At 66.6% G+C, this 20,338-nt stretch overlaps 1 protein-coding gene across 1 annotated transcript in view; it reads right to left on the reverse strand.

The window, feature by feature from the left end:
* Positions 1–20,071, reverse strand: part of LOC137849136 (ryanodine receptor 1-like) — a gene marked incomplete at both ends in the record, with an annotated part of 33,666 nt that extends 13,595 nt beyond the window's left edge. Inside the window, 37 exon segments of the mRNA XM_068668624.1 lie at positions 194–334; positions 1,002–1,092; positions 1,170–1,390; positions 2,193–2,362; positions 2,459–2,579; positions 2,676–2,787; positions 3,006–3,192; positions 3,685–3,820; positions 3,899–3,992; positions 4,374–4,510; positions 4,588–4,702; positions 5,323–5,596; positions 6,161–6,304; positions 6,391–6,502; positions 6,700–6,900; positions 6,976–7,320; positions 7,322–7,814; positions 8,797–9,023; positions 9,482–9,568; positions 9,657–9,822; positions 10,384–10,544; positions 11,179–11,305; positions 11,420–11,805; positions 12,188–12,396; positions 13,041–13,215; positions 13,554–13,759; positions 13,846–13,857; positions 13,860–13,992; positions 14,365–14,463; positions 14,465–14,525; positions 15,168–15,251; positions 15,340–15,443; positions 15,527–15,631; positions 16,101–16,317; positions 17,433–17,625; positions 18,449–18,690; positions 19,884–20,071. Coding sequence (XP_068524725.1) covers positions 194–334; positions 1,002–1,092; positions 1,170–1,390; positions 2,193–2,362; positions 2,459–2,579; positions 2,676–2,787; positions 3,006–3,192; positions 3,685–3,820; positions 3,899–3,992; positions 4,374–4,510; positions 4,588–4,702; positions 5,323–5,596; positions 6,161–6,304; positions 6,391–6,502; positions 6,700–6,900; positions 6,976–7,320; positions 7,322–7,814; positions 8,797–9,023; positions 9,482–9,568; positions 9,657–9,822; positions 10,384–10,544; positions 11,179–11,305; positions 11,420–11,805; positions 12,188–12,396; positions 13,041–13,215; positions 13,554–13,759; positions 13,846–13,857; positions 13,860–13,992; positions 14,365–14,463; positions 14,465–14,525; positions 15,168–15,251; positions 15,340–15,443; positions 15,527–15,631; positions 16,101–16,317; positions 17,433–17,625; positions 18,449–18,690; positions 19,884–20,071 — 6,276 coding nt within the window.
* Positions 20,072–20,338: the final 267 nt, after the last annotated feature.

Raw genomic sequence — 20,338 nt, forward strand, 5'->3', positions numbered from 1 at the left:
CCATTTTTCCAACCCTACATCCCCCTCGACCCCCACATCCCCCTCCCTGGTGTCCCCAAATCCCTCTTGACCCCCATTTCCCCACCCCAACCCCACATCCCCATCCCCACTGACCCCAAATCCCTCCCCATCCCCATTCCCCCACCCCCCTGACCCCCTCCCCACGCCCCCCCCACCCCCCTGACCCCCCCACCTTGTGCGCCAGGGACTCGAAGATGCCCCAGAAGAGCTTGCGGGTGAGGTGCAGCTCCTCCTCCGAGCTCACCCCGTAGTTGGGCCAGCCGCTGGGCAGGCAGTAATACTTCCAGCAGCGCTCGTAGTGGTTGGTCAGCAGCTGGGGGGGCACCGGGGGGCACGGGGTCATTTGGGGACATGGGGTCATTTGGGGACATGGGGTCATTTGGGGACATGGGATCAGGAGAGGGACGCGGGGTCATTTGGGGATACAGTGTCAAGGGAGGACATGGGGTCATTTGGGGACACGGGGTCAGGAGGGGTGTATGGGGTCAGGAGGGGACACGGGGTCATTTGGGGACATGGGGTCAAGGGAGGACACAGGGTCTTTTGGGGACACGGGGTCAGGAGGGGTGTATGGGGTCAGAAGGGGACATGGGGTTAGGGGGTGCATGGGGTCAGGAGGGGTCACAGGGTCAAGGGAGGGACATGGGGTCATTTGGGGACACAAGGTCAGGGGGTTGCATGGGGTCATTTGGGGACATGGGGTCATGGGAGGACACGGGGTCATTTGGGGACACATGGGGTCATTTGGGGACATGGGGTAAGGAGGGGACATGGGGTCAGCAGGGGGACATGGGGTCATTTGGGGACACAGGGTCAGGGTCAGGGGAGGACATGGGGTCAAGGAGGACACACGGGGTCATTTAGGGACATGGGGTCATTTGGGGACGCAGGATCAGGGTCAGGTGAGGACATGGGGTCAGGGAGGACGCACGGGGTCCCCGAGAAAAATGGGGGGGGGGGCAAAACCCCGCAGGGCCCACCTTGAGGGGCATCTTGGCGAACTCGTTGAGGATGGGCACGTCGAAGACGAGGCGGCGCAGGAGGTGCTGCAGCATGGACGGGCGGATGTACCTGGGGGGGGGGGGGCACGGGGTTGGGCCGGGGGCGTCAGGGGGGGACACGCAGGGAGGTTTCGGGGGGGTCCCCACCGGCACAGCGCCATCAGGCACTCCTCGATGCCGTCGCGCTGCGCCTTGGTGAGGGAGCGGCCGCGGGACAGGCGGTAGATGGTGTGCAGCATGGAGTCCACCATGATGGCGCGGTGCTCGGTGCCCGCGAACAGCGGCGCGCACTTGGTGATGAGCGGCAGCACCGCCACGCACAGGTAGCGGTTCAGCGCCAGCGCCATCTCCGTCGTGCTGAAGGCGGCCTGGGGGGGGTCATGGGGGGGTTATGGGGGGGTTATGGGGGGGTCATGGGGGGGGTAATGGGGGGTTATATGGGGGGTTATGGGGGGTTATGGGGGGTTATGGGGGGGTTATGGGGGGTTATGGGGGGTAATGGGGGGTAATGGGGGGGGTAATGGGGGGTTATGGGGGGTAATGGGGAGTAATGGGGTCGTTGGATGGGGTGCAGGGGGGTGCCGGGGGGTGGGGAGCGGGCTGATGTGGGTTGTGGGGGGAATGGGGGGGTTTGGGGGCTGGTGTTGTCCCATGGGGTGAGGGGATCCCATCTCCATGCCACGGGACAAGGGGGACCCCATCCCCACTTGCATGGGATGAGGGAAGGTTTGGGGGGCCCATCCCCACCCCATAAGGACAAGGGGGACCCCATCCCATGGGACAAGGGAAGATTTGAGGGACCCCCATCCCTACCCCATAGGGACAAGGGAAACCCCAGACCCATCCCATAAGGATGAGGGGACCCCATCCCTATCCCATACAACAAGAAAAGGTTTGGGGACCCCACACCCACCCCATAAGGACAAGGGAGACCCAATCCCCATCCGAGGGAGATGAGGGAAGGTTTGGGGGACCCCACCCCACCCCATAGAACAAGGGGACCCCACCCCTGCCCCCCAACACAAGGAAAGCTTCGAGGACCCCATCCCCATCCCATAGGACAGGAGCAGCTTGGGGGCACCCCACCCCTCCCCCCGGCACCGGGGGACCCCCGAAACCCCTCAGCGGGGCTGGGGCAGATTTGGGGGGACCCCGCACCCCCCGACTCACGGTGTCGAGCGAGGCGGCCGCGCGCATGTCGGGCAGGAAGCCGACCTCCAGCAGGCGCAGCAGAAACTCCTGCGTCTCGATGCCGTAGACGCGGTCCAGGAACAGCACCATGGGCGCCTTGTGGTCCGGCACGAAGCTGGCCGACATCCGCGGCTCCACCAGGTTCCCGTCTGCGGTGGGAGGCACAGCACCCATGGGTGCGGGGGTAGCACCCACATCGCCCCCCCCCCACCCTGCTCCTTGCCCCCCCTCCCCCCGGTGCCCACCTTTGCCGAAGGTGGGGATCTGCAGGGGGAGGCTGATGATGCCCACCAGGTCGTCCAGCGGCACCAGGGAGCGCAGGATGGCGCGGATGCGCAGCGCCTCGCCCTTGCCCGCCTGGATCAGCTGCAGGAGGAGAGCGAGGAGGACGCGTGGGGGGGGTCTTTCGGGGACGGGGACACCCCCGGGGACGCCCCAGCCCCCAACAGCCCCGGTCCCTACGTGCATCTCGGGGGCGCAGCGGCCCAGCAGGTCGATGAGCGCGGCGTAGAAGGACATGATGGCGTTGCCCAGGTGCACCCGGTTCTCCTCGTGCGGCTCCTCGGCCCCAAACCTGTGGGGTGGGGACAGGAAAAGGGGTCAGGAGACCCCCAACACCCCCCCAGCACCCCCCCAGCACCCCCCAGGACATGGGGGCACCCAGCACGGGGACATTCGTGCGCCCCCAACAACCTCAGGGCGCGCCAACGCGCAGGGTCCCCATCCCCATCTCCATCCCCGTCCCCATCCCAGTCCCGGTACTGGTCCCAGTGCCCCCCCCGCCCCACGCACAGCTCCCGCCGCCGGTCCTTCTTGACAGTGGGGCCGTCGCGGGCCGGGTCCTCGGAGATCTTGATGGCGTCCTCGATGGCAGCCAGGAGCCCGCTGCCGCCCTCGCCCCGCAGCGCCGGCCCGAAGCACTCGGGGCGCCGGATGAGCAGGCGCACCACCACGTTGGCGTTCTCCTCCACGCTCTCGCCTGCGGGCACCGGGGGCGTCAGGGACGGGGGCGTCAGGGACCCCCGCAGGGCGGGGAGGGGGTGCGGAGATTTTTTGGGGCTCATGGGGGGGCGCTGGGGGTGCCCAGAGCCCGTGGTGCAGGGGTGGAGAGGGGGGACCCAGGAGGCACGGGGACTTGGGGACAGCACCATTGGGGGCACTGGGGACTTTTTGTGGGTGCGGGGACTCTTCTGGGGGCATGGGGGCTTTTGGGGGGCATGGGGGCTTTTTGGGGGCACAGGGACATTTTTGGAGGTGCAGGGACTTTTTTGGGTGCATGGAGGGTTTTTTGGGGGCATGGGGCTTTTTTGGGGCGTGGGGACTTTTTTGGAGACGTGGGGACTTTTGGAGGTGCGCAGGCTTTTGGGGGGCACAGGGACGGTTTTGGGGGCACGGGGACTTTTTGGGGGGCACGGGGACTTTTTTGTGGGTGCGGGGGCTTTTTGGGGTGTGGGGATTTTGGGGGGCTGACCGTTGACGAAGACGGCGAAGCGCAGGAAGTCGAGGTAGCGCTCGCCGCCGCAGGGGTTCCAGCCGATGTCGGGGTACCCCTTGGACAGCAGCATGGGGCAGCTCTGCAGCCCGCAGCTCGCCAGGTACGTCACCACCTGGGGGGTGCCGCGGGGGGGGGTCACGGCTGCGGCCCCCCCCCTCCCTGAGCCCCCCACCCTGCGCCCCCCCAGCACCTTCTCCAGGTCCTGCTCCTTCAGCGCCAGCGCCAGCTCGTTGTTGTCGATGACGGAGGCGGCCGCCACATCCAGGGGGGTCGAGCCCTCATGCCTGGGGAGGGGGGGGCACAATATCACCGGGGGGGGTCAGGGTGAGTGGGGGGGACCCGGGTTGGGGGGGCCAGGCTGGGATTGGGGCACCCCAGGATGACAAGGATGGGGCGCGGGGACCCCCACGGTGTCCGGGTGGGGGTCGAGGGTGCCGGGTGGGGGCGCAGAGATTTTGGGGGGGGCAAAAAGGATAATTTTTTTTTTTGGTGCCCCCCCCCAGGGCATTGAGCTGGGGATGGGGGGCACCAGATGAAGACCAGGGGCACCCTGGGGAGCTGGGTGGGATTAGAGGGGCGCAAAGAGCCCAGGGAGGGGGGGAGCACGGGGGGCAGGAGGGGGCTTGCGGTGATGTTTGGGGGCGCGGGGGGGGCGCGGGGGGGGCTCACCCAGGCCGATGCTGCTGTTCTCCAGCAGGTAGCCCAGGTGGTCGAACATGGAGCGCTGGTTCTGGCGGCTGATGCGGCAGAAGTAGCAGAGGAAGCGGCAGCAGTTGGTCACCATCTTGGGGAAGCGGATCTCCTGGGGGGGGGGGCAGGCGTGAAAAATGGGTCTGGGGGGGTCCGGGGGGGCTCAGGGGGGTGGGTTCTGGGGCTCACCTTGGACTCACCGCCGCCCAGCACGCTGACCATCACCTGCATCACCGTCTCGTGCATGCCCAGCGCCCGCATCAGGTTGGGGTGCTGGTAGAACACCTTGTTGTTCATGATGTTCCTGGGGGGGGGACACATGGGGGGGGGGTCACGGAGCTGGGGGGGGGCACTGGGACACAGCCCCTGGGGGCCTGGAGGTGATCGGGGAGTGGGGGGTACCTGGGGGGTACCCAACGGGGGGGGTAGGAGGTGCTGGAGGGGTGCACAAGGGGGATGTGGGGGGCACAAGGGGAGGCTGTGGGGTGTTGGAAATGGGGGGGAGAGGGGGCACGGGGTGCTCAGGGAGGGGATTTGGGGTGCTCAGGAAGGGGATTTGGGGTGCCAAATGGGGATGGGGGGGTGCCTGGGGGGGGGCATGGGGTGGCGGAGCTGGATATAGGGTGCCAGAGGGGCCATGGGGTGCCCAAAGGACCCTGGGGTGCCCACGAGGGGCCATGGGGTGCCCCAAAGACCACCCATAAGGGTCTGTGGGGTGCCAGGAGGACCCTGGGGTGCCCAAAAGGGGTCATGGGGTACCCAAAGGACCCTCGGGTGACCAAGGGGCCACCCATGAGGGGCTGTGGGGTGCCCAAAGGACCCCGGGGTGCCCAAGGGGCCACCCATGAGGGGCTGTGGGGTGCCCACAAGGGGTCGTGGGGTACCCAAAGGACCCCGGGGTGCCCCTGGGGGCGGGGGGCGCACCCGATGCTCTGTATCATCAGGTTCTCCTCCTCGGGGCCCATCTGCACGATGAGCAGGGAGCGGATCTGGCCCAGGCACTCGAGGAGCTGGGTGGTGTCGGCCACCGAGTGGGCGCTGATGGTGTAGGCCTTGGGCAGCGCGCGCACCAGTTCGCCCAGTCCGTCGTACTGGCGGTGCAGGAGGCTGAACATGGCCCGCACCAGCTCGGGGCTCTGGATGAACGACTCCTGCGCCCAGTGCACCATCGTCTGCGATATCAGCTCCTGCAGCGTGCCTGGGGGGGGGACGGACGGACCTCAGCCCCCATGGACGGACAGAGGGACCTCAGCCCCCCCCCCGTCCGATGGCTCTGGTGCCTCGGGGATGGTTTGGCACAGCCCGAGCCTGCCGGTGCCGTGGGGACAGTTCAGTTGGCACCTTGGGGACAGCTCCAATGGTGCCCTGGGGACAGCTCTGATGGCATTTTTTGGCCACCCCCATTGGCACTTTGGGGACACCTCGGTTGGCACCTTGGGGACAGCTTGGCCATGCCTTTGAGGTGGCCCTGTTGGCACCCTAGGGACAGCTCTAATAGCATTTTGAGGCCAGCTCCAATGGGGCCTTGGGGACAGTCCCCTTGGCACCTTGGGGACAGCTTGGCCATGCTTTTGAGGTGGCCCCATTGGCACCTTGGGGACATCTCCAATGGCATTTTGTGACCAGCTTGGGTAGCACCTTGGGGACAGCCCCATTGGCACCTTGGGGACAGCTCCACCATACCCTAGGGACATCCCTGCTGGGCTCTGGAACCAGCACACAAAATCCCAGTCCCCCCAGTCCTGCCCCCCCCCCCCCTTACTGGGCACCGGGGGCTCCTCGGGGGGCGCCTCCTCCTCGGGCGCCTTCTTGCGCATCCCCACCACCTTCTGCACCAGCCCCAGCAGCCGGTGGCGCAGCGACGTCTCCTCCGCCTCCTCCTCCTCCTCGCCCTCCAGCTCGATGCCTGGGGGGGCACGGGGAGGGGTCAGGGGGTCGGGGGGGGGGGGGGGCACAGGGAGGGGTCGGAGGGGTGGGGGATCGGGGGCTGACCGCAGTGCGCCAGCAGGTCGTTGTGGAAGTCGAGCAGCTCGTCGCGGATGTCCTCGGGCACGGGGCACTCCTCCTCGTCCGCCCCCGCCTTGTACTGCAGCAGCATGTTGATCTGGGGGGGGGGCACAGGGGGGGCGGTCAGGGGGTCCTGAGGTCCCCTGGGGCATGTCCCCGACTCCCACCATGGCCTTGGGCGCGTCCTCGTGCACGGCCCCATCCCCGTCCCCATTTCCCATCCATGTCCCCATGGGTGTCCCCATCCCCGTCCCCATTTCCCGTGCGCGTCCCCGGGCCGGGGGGGGGGGTCACCTGTTCCTGGGGGGGCGACCGGAACTCCCGCGTGCGCCGCGCGGTCTCGGCGGCCGACATGGTGAGCGCCCGCATCAGCTGCCCGTAGCGGCGGCGCTGGTCGCGCTGCAGCCGCTCCACGTGGCGCTCCGAGAAGGCCACGATGGCCTCCACGCGGTGCTGCAGCTCCCGGTCGCAGAAGTACTGCAGCAGGTTGCACATCTGCGGACGCAGCGTCAGCGGGGGGGGGGGCACAGCACCCCAAGGACCCCCCCCCTTGGGTAGGGCCCCCCTCACCTGCAGCTTGACCGACTCGGGCAGCTTCATCTGCAGCAGCCCTTCCTCCAGCCCCTCATCCTCCTCCTCCTCCTCCTCCAGCTCTCCGGCCTCAATCGCCTTCTTCCTCGCCTCCTCCTCGTCTTCCTCATCCTTCTTTTCTTCCTCCTCCTCCTCCTCCTCCTCGCCGGCCGCCTCCTTTTTGGGCTCCCCGAAGACGCGGGGCTCGATCATGCGCAGGACGCGGCGCACGTCGGCGTCCCCCAGCGCGCCCACGGCCAGCAGCGCCGACACCAGCTTCAGCACCGGCACCAGCTGGAACTCCACGCTGCCCCCCACGGGGTCCCGGGCGTGGGGCCCCCCCCCCGGCCACCGCCTCGGCCAGCATGCGGATGGCGCGGGCACCCAGCGCGCCCAGCGGCACCCCGGGGCTGAGTGGCGCCCGCCCGCCGCCCGCCGCCAGCACGAAGCAGGGCTCGGCGAAATGGGGCTGGGGGCGCAGGCAGGCGCTGGGACCCACGCCGGGGGGGCCGGGCGTGCGGCTGCCGGGGGGGAAGAGCGTGATGCTCTTGGTGGCCTCGGTCATGGGGATGATGAACTCGGCGCTCATGGAGGCGCGGGCGCGCTGCGCGGCGTCGAGGTGCATGGCCAGCAGCAGGTCGTAGTAGCCGGCGCGCAGCGGCCCCGGCAGCTCGGGGCTCTCGATGGCGAAGAGGAGCTGCGCCTGGTCCACGTGGCTGCAGAGCGCGTGCGCCACGCGGTTGTTGCCCAGGGCGCAGACGGCGCAGTAGAGCTTCAGCGTGTGCCACTGGAAGCGCAGCAGGTCCAGGCGCTCCGACAGCTCCATGATGTCGATGCACCTTTGGGGGGCGGGGGGGGGAACGGGGGGGCACGGTGAGGGGGTGGTGTTTGGGGTGGGGTGCGTAGGGTGGGGTGCTTGGGGATCACAGGGATGGGGGGGGTGCTTGGGGACCCCATGGATAAGGGCACCTTGGGGTGGGACACCAGTGGACAGGACACGTGAGGACCCCAGGGATGGGATGTGTGGGGTCCCAAGGACAGGGACACCAGTGGAGAGGACATTTGGGGACCCCATGGATAGGGGAACTTTGGGGTGGGACACTTGGGGACCCCAAGGACAGGACACTTGGGGTCCCAAGGACACAGACACCTGGAGATGGGACATTTGGGGACCCTAGGGGTGGGACAACTTGGGTCCCAAGGACAGGGGCACCTGGGGTCCCCAGGGATGGGGTACATTGGGGTAGGACACGTGGGGACCCCATAGATAAGGACACCTTGGGACCCCATGGATAGGGGAACTTTGGGGTGGGACACTTGGGGACCCCAGAGATGGGACACTTGGGGTCCCAAGGACAGGGACACCAGTGGAGAGGACATTTGGGGACCCCATAGATAAGGACACCTTGGGGTGGGACACTTGGGGACCCCAGGAATGGGATGTGTGGGGTCCCAAGGACAGGGACACCAGTGGACAGGACATTTGGGGACCCCAGGAATGGGACACTTGGGGTCCTAAGGACAGGGACACCAGTGGAAAGGACATTTGGGGACCCCAGCAATAGGACACTTGGGGACCCCATGGATAGGGACACATTGGGATGGGAGGACACTTGGGGACCCCAGTGATGGGACACTTGGGGTGCCAAGGACAGGGACACCTAGGGACCCCAAGGATGGAGTACATTGGGGTGGGACACTTGGGGACCCCATGGATAGGGACACATTGGGATGGAACCCCCAGGGCCAGACTCCACGAGGACGGGACCCCCACCTCCCCCATGGGGGGCGGATTTTGGGGAGGGGGGGCGCGCCCCCGACCTGTTCTCCTCGGGGATGTGCAGGGCCATCATGACGAGGGGTTCGGAGCACTGCACGGCCCAGCCGTGGCGCTCGCTGATGCGCGCGGTGTCCACGGCCAGCGCCTCGTTGGGCATCCGGCTCCAGGTGACGGGGGTCAGCAGCTGGATGGCCAGCCGGGGGGGGCACTGCGGCTCCGCGTTGCGCCGCTCGCTGCTGAACATCGCGGCCGAGATGGGCATGATGTTCTGGGGGGGGGGCGGGGGGGGCAATTAGCCGAGTGGGGGGCACCAGGGAGCCAGGTCTGAGTGCGCAGACCCTCGCTGATAGCCCACAGACCCCCCCAATACCCCACAGACCCCCCCAATACCCCAGGGACCCCCCCAATACCCCACAGACCCCCCCCCAATATCCCAGGGACCCCCCCCAACTCCCCCCAGACCCCCTCCAACTCCCCCCCAACACCCCTCAGATCCCCCCAACCCGCCCCAAAACCCTTCAGACCCCCTCCAACATCCCCAAGACCCCCCAACACCTCCCCAACACCCCCCAGACCCTCCCCAACCCCCCCCCAAACCCCCTGCAGACCCTCCCCTCACCCCCCGTCTTCCACCACCGCCCCCCATTACCACCCCAAAAGACCCCAGAACCACCTCCCCCCCCCTCCAAGGACCCCACCCCATATCGGGGATCCCGGGGGGGGCACCTTGAGCTTTCCCAGTTCAAACTGGACGACGTGCTGGCTGGTGGGGAGGGCGAAGACGGCGGGGAAGAGCTTGGTGTTGGGCTCCACCTGCAGAAAGGGGGGGTCAGCGGGGTGGGGGGCACCGCCCGCAGCCCCCCCGGGGGTGTTTTTTTTTTTTTTGGGGGGGGGGTCCCACCTGGAAGAAGGTGTTGATCTCCTTGCCGTTGGCCGTGAAGGTCATGAGCCCGGTGGCCAGGTCCAGCAGGCAGCCGATCACCAGGTCGCTGTGGCTGACGCGCGCCTGGGGGGTGCTGCTGGCGAACTCCCCCCCCCACACCATGTAGCAGTTGCTGCGCTTGATGCTGGGGGGGGGGTTGGGGGGAGTTAGGGGGGAAATTTGGGGTGTTGGAGGGGGGATTTGGGGGAAATTGGGGGTATTGGGGGGGAATTGGGGGGAACTAGGGGGGCTTGGGGGGGAATTGGGGGTGTTTGGGGGGTGTTGGGGGAGAATTGGGGGGAATTGGGGGGAAATTGGGGGGAATTGGGAGGGAATTGGGGGAGATCTGGGGGAAATTGGGGGTGTTGGAGGGGGAACCGGGGGAAATTAGGGGAATTGGGGAGGAACTGGGGGGGGAATTGGGGGAAATTAGGGGTGTTGGAGGGTGTTGGGGGGAATTGGGGGTGTTAGGGTGAGCAATTAGGGTGTTTGGGGGAATTTGGGGAAAACGGGGGCATTTGGGGGGGGGAGAATAGGGGGTGCCCCCCGCATCCCCAGCCCCCCAATATCCCCATGTCCCCAGCCCCTTGGTGTCCCCCCATGTCCCCCACCCCCCCTAGTGTCCCCCCAATGTCCCCAGCCCCCCAGTGTCCCCCCCAACACCCCCAGCCCCCTGAAGCCCCCCCAGCCCCCCCGGCCCCCCCACCTGTCGTGCACGTTGCCCTTGTCATCGCCCATGGTGACGGTGACGGTGCGCACGCGCGAGAGGTCGAAGGCGGGGTCGTGCTGGTGGTAGTCGGGGGTCACCCACCCCACCCAGACGCTCGAGGGCTCCTGCCCCGCGAAGATCCGCACCGAGTAGTAGTACTGCGGGGACACGGGGGGGCTGCGGGGGGGCCGCGGGGGGGGGGCACCCCCGGGGGGAAAAGGGATGGGGAAGGGGTGGGGACCGTGGGGATGGGGACAAAGGGATGGGGATCATGGGGACGAAGGGACAGGGACCTTGGGGACAAGGTTAAAGGGCTGGGGACCACTGGGACCATGGGGACAGGGACAAAAGGGACAGGGACAAAGGGATGGGGACCATGGGGAAAGGTTTGGGGACCACTGGGATTATGGGGACAGGGATTAAAGGGTTGGGATGGGGTTGAAGGGATGGGGACCATGGGGACAAGGAGGAAGGGACAGGGACAAAGGGACAGGGATGTATGCAGGAATAGGGACAGGGATTAAAGGGTTGGGATGGGGACCATGGGGACAGGGACAAAGGGATGGGGACAAAGGGATGGGGACCATGGGGACAGGGACAAAGGGATGGGGACCATGGGGAGATGGGAACAAGATGGGGACACGGGAATGGGACGTGGTGGCACAGGGATGGGGACCACGGGGACACGGGATTTGGGGGGAGGGGGGCAGAAGGGAGGGTTGGGGTCCATGGGGGGTCCATGGGGGGTCCATGGGGGATTTTGGGGGGGGGGGGGGGCGCCCGCCCCCGTACCGTGGTGGTGTTCATGATGACCTCGGGGTCGTCGCGCTCGTCGGGGACCACGTCCTCCTCCAGGCGGGGGACGGTGGGCACGGCCGGGGGGGGCGCGAACGGCGTCTTCCTGGCCTTGAACAGAAACCTGGGGGGGGGGGGGGGGACACAGACCCCGGGGGGGGGGGGTTATTGGGGCACCCGCCACCCCCCAGGACCCCCAAGGGGGTACCCATGGGGTCCCCCCCCCCCATAAACTCACCCCCTCCGGGTCTTGCCCTTCTCGGTGGCCGCGTCCTTCTCGTTCTCCCCCCGGGGTTGTTCGCGAGGGGGGGGCGCCGGGGTGGTGGGGGCGCCCCCCCCGGGGGGCTTCTCGCCCTCCCCTTCGCCCTCGGGGGGTCGGGCGCCGGCCGAGCGTCGGAGGCGCTCGAATTCGGAGAGGGGCTCGAGGCCGGCGTCGTCGGGGGGCTCGGGGGGGGCTTGGGGCAGGGGGGTGGTGCCGGGGGGGCAGCGGAAGCGGGGGTGGAATTGCACCGGGAGGCTGAGGCGCAGGAACAGCAGCTCGGGGGGGGAGGCGGGGGGGCCGGGGGCACGGCGGGACAGCCGCAGGCAGGGGGGGGCGTCCACCGTCCCGTCCATCCGCGTCACCTGTGGGGACCCCCCCCCAAATGGGGACACGGGGTCACGGCGCGGGCAGGGGGTGAGGGTGGGTGGCACCCCCCCCATAGGGATCTGGGGGTGTTGGGCACCCCACAGAGGTGTTGGGGACCCCATAGGGACATGCACCCCCCCCCCAGGTATTGGGACCCCAATATTAGGACCCCAAAGGTGTTGGGGAGCACCCAGGGACACGCATCCCCCCACCATAGGACCCCCCAGGCAATGGGGACCCCATTAGGGACCCCCCCATCCCCCCGCAGGTATTGGGGACCCCAATAGGGACCCCCCAATCCCCCCTCAGGTATCGGGGTGCCCCCAGCCCCCCACACCACCCCCCCACGATCCCCCCAGCCCCGGGGGGGGCGCTGACCTCGAGCTGGGGGTGGTCGGGGGGCACGGGGGCGAACTGGGGCAGGCTCTTGCTGAACCAGAGGGTGAGCGGGCGCTTGGTGTTGATGGCGAAGGGCTCGAAGCCCTCCTGCAGCCCGCAGATGGTGAAGAAGCGCAGGCTGCCCACGTCCTGGCCCAGGTTCAGCCGCCCCACCTGCTCCAGGCCCAGGCTGCACACCGGCACGAAGCCTGGGGGCGTCGCGACATGAGGGGGGTGTCGTGACAGACAGGGGGCGTCGCGATATATGGGTGGGGAGTCGCGATATACAGGGGGCGTCACGATATATGGGTAGGGAGTCGCGATATACAGGAGGCGTCACGATATATGGGTGGGGAGTCGCGATATATGGGTGGGGAGTCGCGATATATGGGTAGGGAGTCGCGATATACAGGGGGGGTCGTGATATATGGGTGGGGAGTCACGATATATGGGTGGGGAGTCGCGATATATGGGGGGACATTGCGATATATGGGTAGGGAGTCATGATATACAGGAGGAGGTCGCGATATATGGGTGGGAAGTCGCGATATATGGGTGGGAAGCCGCGATATATGGGGGGAGGTCATGATATATGGGGGGACATCGCGATATATGGGTAGGGAGTTGTGATATATGGGGGAAGGTCGTGATATATGCATGGGGAGTCGTGATATACGGGTAGGGAGTCGCAATATACAAGGGGTGTTGTGATATATGGGGGGGAGGTCACAATATACAGGGGGCATCGCAATACATGGGAGGGAGGTTACGATATATTGGGGGAGGTCGCGATATATGGGGATCATGACATGAGGGTGGAGGGGTGGGGGGGCCGTTATCAGGCGGCGCTCACCCTCGCCCACTTCAAAGTCCTTGAAGGCCACCTCGGAGCCGGCGTCGCTGATGAGCACCTCGCCGTTGAGCGTGAAGGTGATGTGGCTCTCGGCCAGGTCGATCATGCAGCCCACCACGTCGCCCGCCTGCCACGTCCGCCCGAACGGCTCACTGCCCACGTGCCAGCGCTGCGCCTGTGGGGATGGGGGGCACCCACGTCGGCCCTCCCCGGTAGGCGAGAGGGGGCGACAGGGGGTGACAGAGGTGCAAGAAGGGGCGATAGGGGGCGATAGAGGAGGATTAAAGGGCGATAGGGGGCGATAGAGGAGCAATAATGGTCAATAGGAGGCAATAGGGGTCCGATAGGGGGCGATAGAGGAGCAATAGAAGGCGATAGTGGACGATAGAGGGCGCTGGAGGATAAATAATGGGCGATAGGGGTGTAATAAGGGGCGATAAGGGGCGATAGGGGTGCGATAGGGGGCGATAGAGGGCGATATGGGTGCGATAGGGGTCAGTGGGGGGGTCTCACTCGGTGCCCGTTGAAGACGTAGGCCAGCTCGTCGGCGCCCAGCTCGATGTCGGGGCGCACGTGGGGCCGGGCCCATCCCACGCGCATCTCGCCGGTGGTGACGGCCTCGAACTCGAAGTACCACTTCCCGCTGCGCACCGCGTAGCTGCGCTCGGCGCGGAAGATGCGCATCTTGTCGGGGCGCCCCCGCGGCACCCCCTGGGCGGCTGGGGCACAGGGGCGTCAGCACCCCCCAAAGGCCCCCAGTCCCTCCCAGTCCCTCCCAGTCCCTCCCAGTGCCCCCAGTGCTCACGGCTCTCCTGGTCGGGGGCTCGATGTTGTATCCGTAGCCGATGAGGGTGCGCACGGCCTCGCACAGGCTGTCCCTGTTGGTCTTCTTGGTGCGCTCGTCCAGGAGGTTGTAGGGCACCAGCCGCGGGTTGCGCTTGTTCTTGATGTCCTGCAGTGAGGGCACGGGGACATGGGGACACTGGGAATACTGGGAGCACTGGGAACACTGGGAACACAGGGACATGGGACACTGGGAAATACTGGGAGCACTGGGAACACCAGGGACATGGGACACCGGGACATGGGGACACTGGGAATACTGGGAGCACTGGGAACACCAGGGACATGGGGACACTGGGAATACTGGGAATACTGGGAACACCACCACGGGCGCAGCGATGCCGGGGCAATCGTGGCCACCGCCGCCGTGCGCACGGGGGAGACGGCGGCGGACACCGGGGGCCACGGGGTCACCGTGGGGACACCGGGGGTCACCGGGGGGACACGGGGGGGACACGGGGGGGCTTTGGGGACCCCCCACCTGCACGATGCTGTAGGTCCATCCCTGCTGCACGCGGTCGCGCGCCCACACGTTGTGCGCGTTCTCGGCCAGGCGATCGACCAGCGTCAGCTGCGCCGGCTGTCAGCCGCACGTGCGCCAGGTCCAGGGGGGCCGGCTTGTAGCCGTTGGACATCACGTACCTGGGGGGGGGGGGCACCCGAATGGGGACACCCCAAAAATTAGATCCCACCGAGGACACCCCAAAATGGGAACCCAAATGGAGACCCCCCAGTTGGAGACCCTGCCAGGGAACCCATCTGAAATGGGAAGCCAAATTGGACCTCCCCCAATTGGGGACCCCCAAAATGAGAGCCCAAATGGGGATACCCCAAATGGGGAACCCAAATGGGGATACCCCAAAATGAGACCCACCAAGGACACCCCAAAATGGGAACCCAAATGGGGACCCCCCAGTTGGGGACCCTGCCAGGGAACCCGTCTGAAATGGGAACCCAAATTGGACCCCCCCAGTTGGAGACCCATATGGGGATTCCCAAAATGAGACCCCAAATGGGGATACCCCAAAAGGAGACCCCGAATGGGGACCCCCCCCAAACGAGACCCCACCAAAGACCCCCCAAAATGGGAACCCAAACGGGGACCCCCCCAATTTGGAGACCCCACCAAGGACCCCTCCCAGACCCATTCCCCAAAGGGTTGCCCCCAAATCAAAGACCCCTAAAGGCCGCCCCGCCAAACCCATACCCCAAAGGGGTCCCCCCCTCTAATTAAAGACCCCATTGCCCCCCCCCCAATTTGGGGACCCCCCCCAGCGCCCCTACGTCTTGGGCAGCTTGATCTTCCTCAGGTTCTCCTCCGCCTTCTCGTCGGCCATGCCCACGTGGCAGCCCAGCGCCAGCAGCGTCCTGGGGGGGGGATAAACCCAAATATCAGCGGGGGGGGACCCCAAAACACCATCCCTGCCCCCCCCCAGCCCCTAGGACTCCCCCTCACTTGAGGGTCTCCCCGGACATCTGCAGGTTGTAGTTGCGCTCGGGCTCGGGGAGGCTGTGGAAGTCGAGCAGGCAGGGGTGCAGGCGCTGGTTGTCGTCACGGACCTGGGGGGGGGACACCGGGGGGGGTTAAAAAGGGTTGGGGGGGGGGGTTTAGGGTGTTGTTTTTTTTGGGGGGGGGCACTCACGGGGCCGTAGGTCCAGCCCTGCTCGATGCGGGTGAGGGCCCAGAGCTCGTGGATGTTCTCGGCCAGCTTCTCGCGGATGCGCTCCAGGTGGGGGGGCAGCACGATCTGGGGGGGGGGGGGCAACGGTCAGAGGGACCCCAAAAATACCCTCGGGTATGGGGGGGCAGTGACAAAGCCCCCTCCCCTCTCCTGCCCTGGCTGAGCACCCCAAGGCCTCTCCGTGCAACAGAGCCCGAAGCCCCCCCAGCACCCAAATCCCACCCCAGAGTGTCCCCGAGTGACCCCGAGTGACCCCAAGTGACCCCGACCCCAAACCCCCCCACACCCAACCCCATCCCCTGAGCGTCCCCCCCACACCCAACCCCATCCCCTGAGCGTCCCCAAGCCCCCCAGCCCCCAAATCTTATCCCCAAGCCCCCCAGACCCCCTCCCCATTTCCCCCATTCCCCCCTCCCCAACCGTCCAGCCCCCTCCCCAAACCCCCCAACACCCTCCCCAACCCTCCCAGCCCCCCAGTCCCCCTTCCCAAGCCCCCCAGCCCCCCATCACCCCCCCCATCACCCCCCCCCCAAACCTGCATGGTATCCACGGGGCAGGGGGTGAACGCGGTGTGGGGCAGGGCCTCGGTGGGCCCCAGGAGGCAGCGGGCGCCGGGCCCGTGCCCCCCGTAGGCTTTGATGGGCTCCAGGCGCAGCCGCTCGCGGGGCAGCAGCGCCTCGGCGCAGGGCGAGTACCCGGGGGGGGGCAGGAACTGGAAGGCCCCGTGGCGACCCCCCAGCAGGAACCGCAGCCTGGGGGCAAGGGGGAGAAGGGATATGGGGCGGGGGTCGTCACCCCGCTGTGGGATCCCCCCTGGGGGTGTTTGCCCCAAAGCCCCCCCCCCCACCAAGGTGCAAAGGGGGTGGGTGTAAACTGGGTGGTCCCATGGGAATCCAACCCCCCCCCAGGATTAAATAGCCCCAGTGTGGCACCCCCAGCCCCACAGCAGCCCCATAGCATCCTCCCCAGCCCCACAGCAGCCCTTATAAAGCATTCCCAGCCCCATAGCTGCCCCATAGCATCCCCTATAAACCACTCCCTGCCCCATAGCATCCCCTATACAGCATCCCCAGCCCCACATCACCCCCATGCAGCATCCTCAGCCCCATAGCAGCCCCATAGCATCCCCTATAAACCATTCCCAGCCCCATAGCAGCCCTCATGCAGCATCCCCAGCCCCATAGCATGCCCTATACACCATCCCCAGCCCCACAGCATCCCTTATAAAGCATTCCCAGCCCCATAGCTGCCCCATAGCATCCCCTATAAACCATTCCCAGCCCCATAGCAGCCCCATAGCATCCCCTATAAACCATTCCCAGCCCCATAGCAGCCCCATAGCATCCCCTATACAGCATCCCCAGCCCCATAGCAGCCCCATAGCATCTCTTATAAACCATCCCCAGCCCCACATCACCCCCATGCAGCATCCTCAGCCCCATAGCATGCCCTATACACCATCCCCAGCCCCACAGCATCCCTTATAAACCATTCCAGCCCCATAGCTGCCCCATGGTGCCCCCTATGCATCATCCCCAGCCCTATAGCATCCCCTATACAGCATCCTCAGCCCCACATCACCCCCATGCAGCATCCTCAGCCCCATAGCAGCCCCATAGCATCCTCCCCAGCCCCACAGCAGCCTCATAGCATCCCCTATAAACCATTCCCAGCCCCATAGCAGCCCTCATGCAGCATCCCCAGCCCCATAGCTGCCCCATGGTACCCCCTATGCACCATCCCCAGACCCACAGCATCCCTTACAAAGCATCCCCAGCCCCACACCACCCCCACACCACCCCCCCAGAACCCCCAGCCCCACACCACCCCCCCATATCCCCCCTCCCCAGGCCCCCCGGCCCCTCACTTGACGCCGGCCGAGAAGCTGACGACGGGGAAGAAGAGGGCGTCCAGGTTGAAGTTCTCGAACATCCCCTGCACGGGGCAGCCGTTGAGGCGGAAGGAGATGCTGGGCACCCCCAGGTCCAGGCAGCAGCTCACCACGTCCCCCCCCGACAGCAAGTGCTGCTGGGGGGACGCCACCGCGCGCGCCACCCCCCCTGGGGGGGGGGAGAAAAAAATATTGGTGGGGGATGAGGAGGGTGGGGGAGGAAGGAGGAGGAGGGCGGAGGAAGATGGAGGAAGAGGATGGAGGAGGAGGACAAAGGACAGAGGAGGAGGATGAGGAAGGAGGATGAAGGAGGAGGAGGACGGAGGAAGACAATGGAGGATGAAGGACGAGGAGAGTGGGGGGTGAAGGAGGAGGAGGATGGAGGAGGAAGGAAGGAGGACAAAGGAGGACAAAGGATGGAGGAGGAGGAGGAAGATGAGGGAGGATGAAGGAGGAGGAGGACGGAGGAAGATGGAGGAAGAGGATGGAGGAGGAAGACAAAGGACAGAGGAGGAGGATGAGGAAGGAGGATGAAGGAGGAGGAGGATGGAGGACAGAGGATGAAGATGGAGGGGGACAGAGGTAGAGCACAGAGGAGGAGGACAAAGGATGAGGAGGATGAAGATGAAGAGGGTGGAGGATGAAGGAGGGGGACGATGAAGACAAGGAGGGCAGAGGATGAAGGAGGAGGACGAGGAAGATGAAGGATGAAGGAGGATGAAGGACGAGGAGGAGGATGGAGGGTGGAGGAAGAGGATGAAGGAGAAGGACAGAGGATGGAGGAGGAGGAGGAAGATGAGGAAGAGGAAGGAGGATGAAGGACAGAGGATGAAGATGGAGAAAGGGAGGACGGAGGAAGAGGAGGAGGAGGAGGGTGGAGGCCAAAGGAGGACCGAGGAGGATGAAGATGAGGAGGACAGAGGATGAAGATGAGGATGGAGGAGGAAGATGAAGAAGAAGAGGAGGAAGAGGAGGAAGAAGAGGCCGGGTACCTGCCCAGAGGTGGAGGCCGTCGAAGGCGAAGGAGTAGAGGTCGTCGCCGGCGCCGTTGCCCCCCCAGCCCTCGCCGCCCCCCGGGTAGGGGCTGTAGCCCCCCGCCATGGCCCAGCCCACCCGCAGGTGCGTGGCCTGCGCCGTGGCGAACGGCAGCGCCTCCTCCACCAGCACCTCGAAATACCAGCGGGGAAACTGCGTCGAGCCCGCGTGCGTGCCCAGGAAGATGTTGGGGCGCACGCTGCGGGGATGGGGGGGGGGTGAGGGGCGCCCCGAGACCCCCGGTGGCAACCCAAGACCACCAGGAGCACCCCGAGACCACCAGGAGCATCCTGAGACCCCCAGCAGCACCCCGAGACCCCCCCAGGAGGAGCCCCAAAATCCCCTAGAAGCACCCTGAGACCCCCCAGGAGGAGCCCGAGACCCCCGGCGGCACCCCGAGACCACCAGGAGCACCCTGAGACCACCAGGAGGAGCCCCAAGATCCCCTAGAAGCACCCTGAGACCCCCCAGGAGGAGCCCGAGACCCCCGGCGGCACCCCGAGACCACCAGGAGCACCCTGAGACCACCAGGAGGAGCCCCAAGATCCCCTAGAAGCACCCTGAGACCCCCCAGGAGGAGCCCGAGACCCCCGGCGGCACCCCGAGACCACCAGGAGCACCCCGAGACCCCCCAGAAGCACCTTGAGACCCCCCAAAAGTACCCCCAGGAGGAGCTCCAAGACCCCCCAGGAGCACCCCGAGACCGCCAGAGGCACCCTGAGACCCCCCAGGAGCACCCCAAGACCCCCCAGGAAGAGCCCCGAGACCCCCAGCAGCACCCCGAGATCCCCAGGAGCTCTCCAAGGGCACCCCCAAGACCCCCAGCAGCACCCCGAGACCCCCAGGAGGAGCCCCAGGACCCCCCAGGAGCACCCCAAGACCCTCCAAACCCCGCCCAGGACCACCAAGACCCCCCCCCAGGACCCCCTTGAGATGCTCCAGGATGCCCCAGGACTTCTCCAAGCCCCCCAGGACCCCCCCAGGACCCCCCAGGACCCTCCCAAGCCCCAGCCAAGACCCTCCAAACCCCTCTTAGACCCCACAAGAACCCCTCGCAAACCCCCCCAAGCCCCCCAGGAACCCCCCCGGACCCCCAAGAAGCCCCCCAGGACCCTCCCCAAGCCCCCCAGGACCCCCAAGAAGCCCCCCAGGACCCCCCCCAATCCCCCCAGGACCCCCCCAGGACCCTCAGGACCCCCAAGAAGCCCCCCAGGACCCCCCCCCAATCCCCCCAGGACCCCCCCCAATCCCCCCAGGACCCCCCCCAATCCCCCCAGGACCCCCCCAGGACCCCCCCAAGACCCCTCCAGAACCCCCCCCGGACCCCCAAAAGCCCCCCAGGACCCCCCCAGGACCCCCCCAGGACCCCCTGGCCCCCCCCAGGCCCCCCACCTGGTGACGTAGTTGACCAGCCCCGTCTGCAGCAGCAGGTCGCGCCGTGGCAGCAGGTTCTCGGTGATGAGGTTCTGGTTGGAGCGCACGGCCACCGCGTTGCACACGCACAGTGAGCACAGCACGTCCAGCACCTGGGGGGGGGCACGCGCGTGTGAGCACGCACAGCCACGGGTGGCCTTGCACAATCACAGGTGGCCTTGCAAGAGTGTGACCTGGCTTGTACACGTGGCCTCTGTGCATGTGTGTGGCCTCCATGCACACGCATGTGACCTTGCACACGCATGTGTGAGCTTGCACAATCACGTGTGACCTCGCTTACACGTGTGACTTTGCACAATCATGTGTGGCCTTGTGTGAGTGTGACCTTACATGCACGTGTGACTTCCATGCATATGTGTGACCTTGCACACCCATGTGTGGCCTTGCACAATCACATGTGGCCTCGCACACAA

This window comes from Anas acuta, unplaced genomic scaffold (assembly GCF_963932015.1).
Source record: "Anas acuta unplaced genomic scaffold, bAnaAcu1.1 SCAFFOLD_346, whole genome shotgun sequence".
Taxonomy (NCBI): Eukaryota; Metazoa; Chordata; class Aves; order Anseriformes; family Anatidae; genus Anas; species Anas acuta.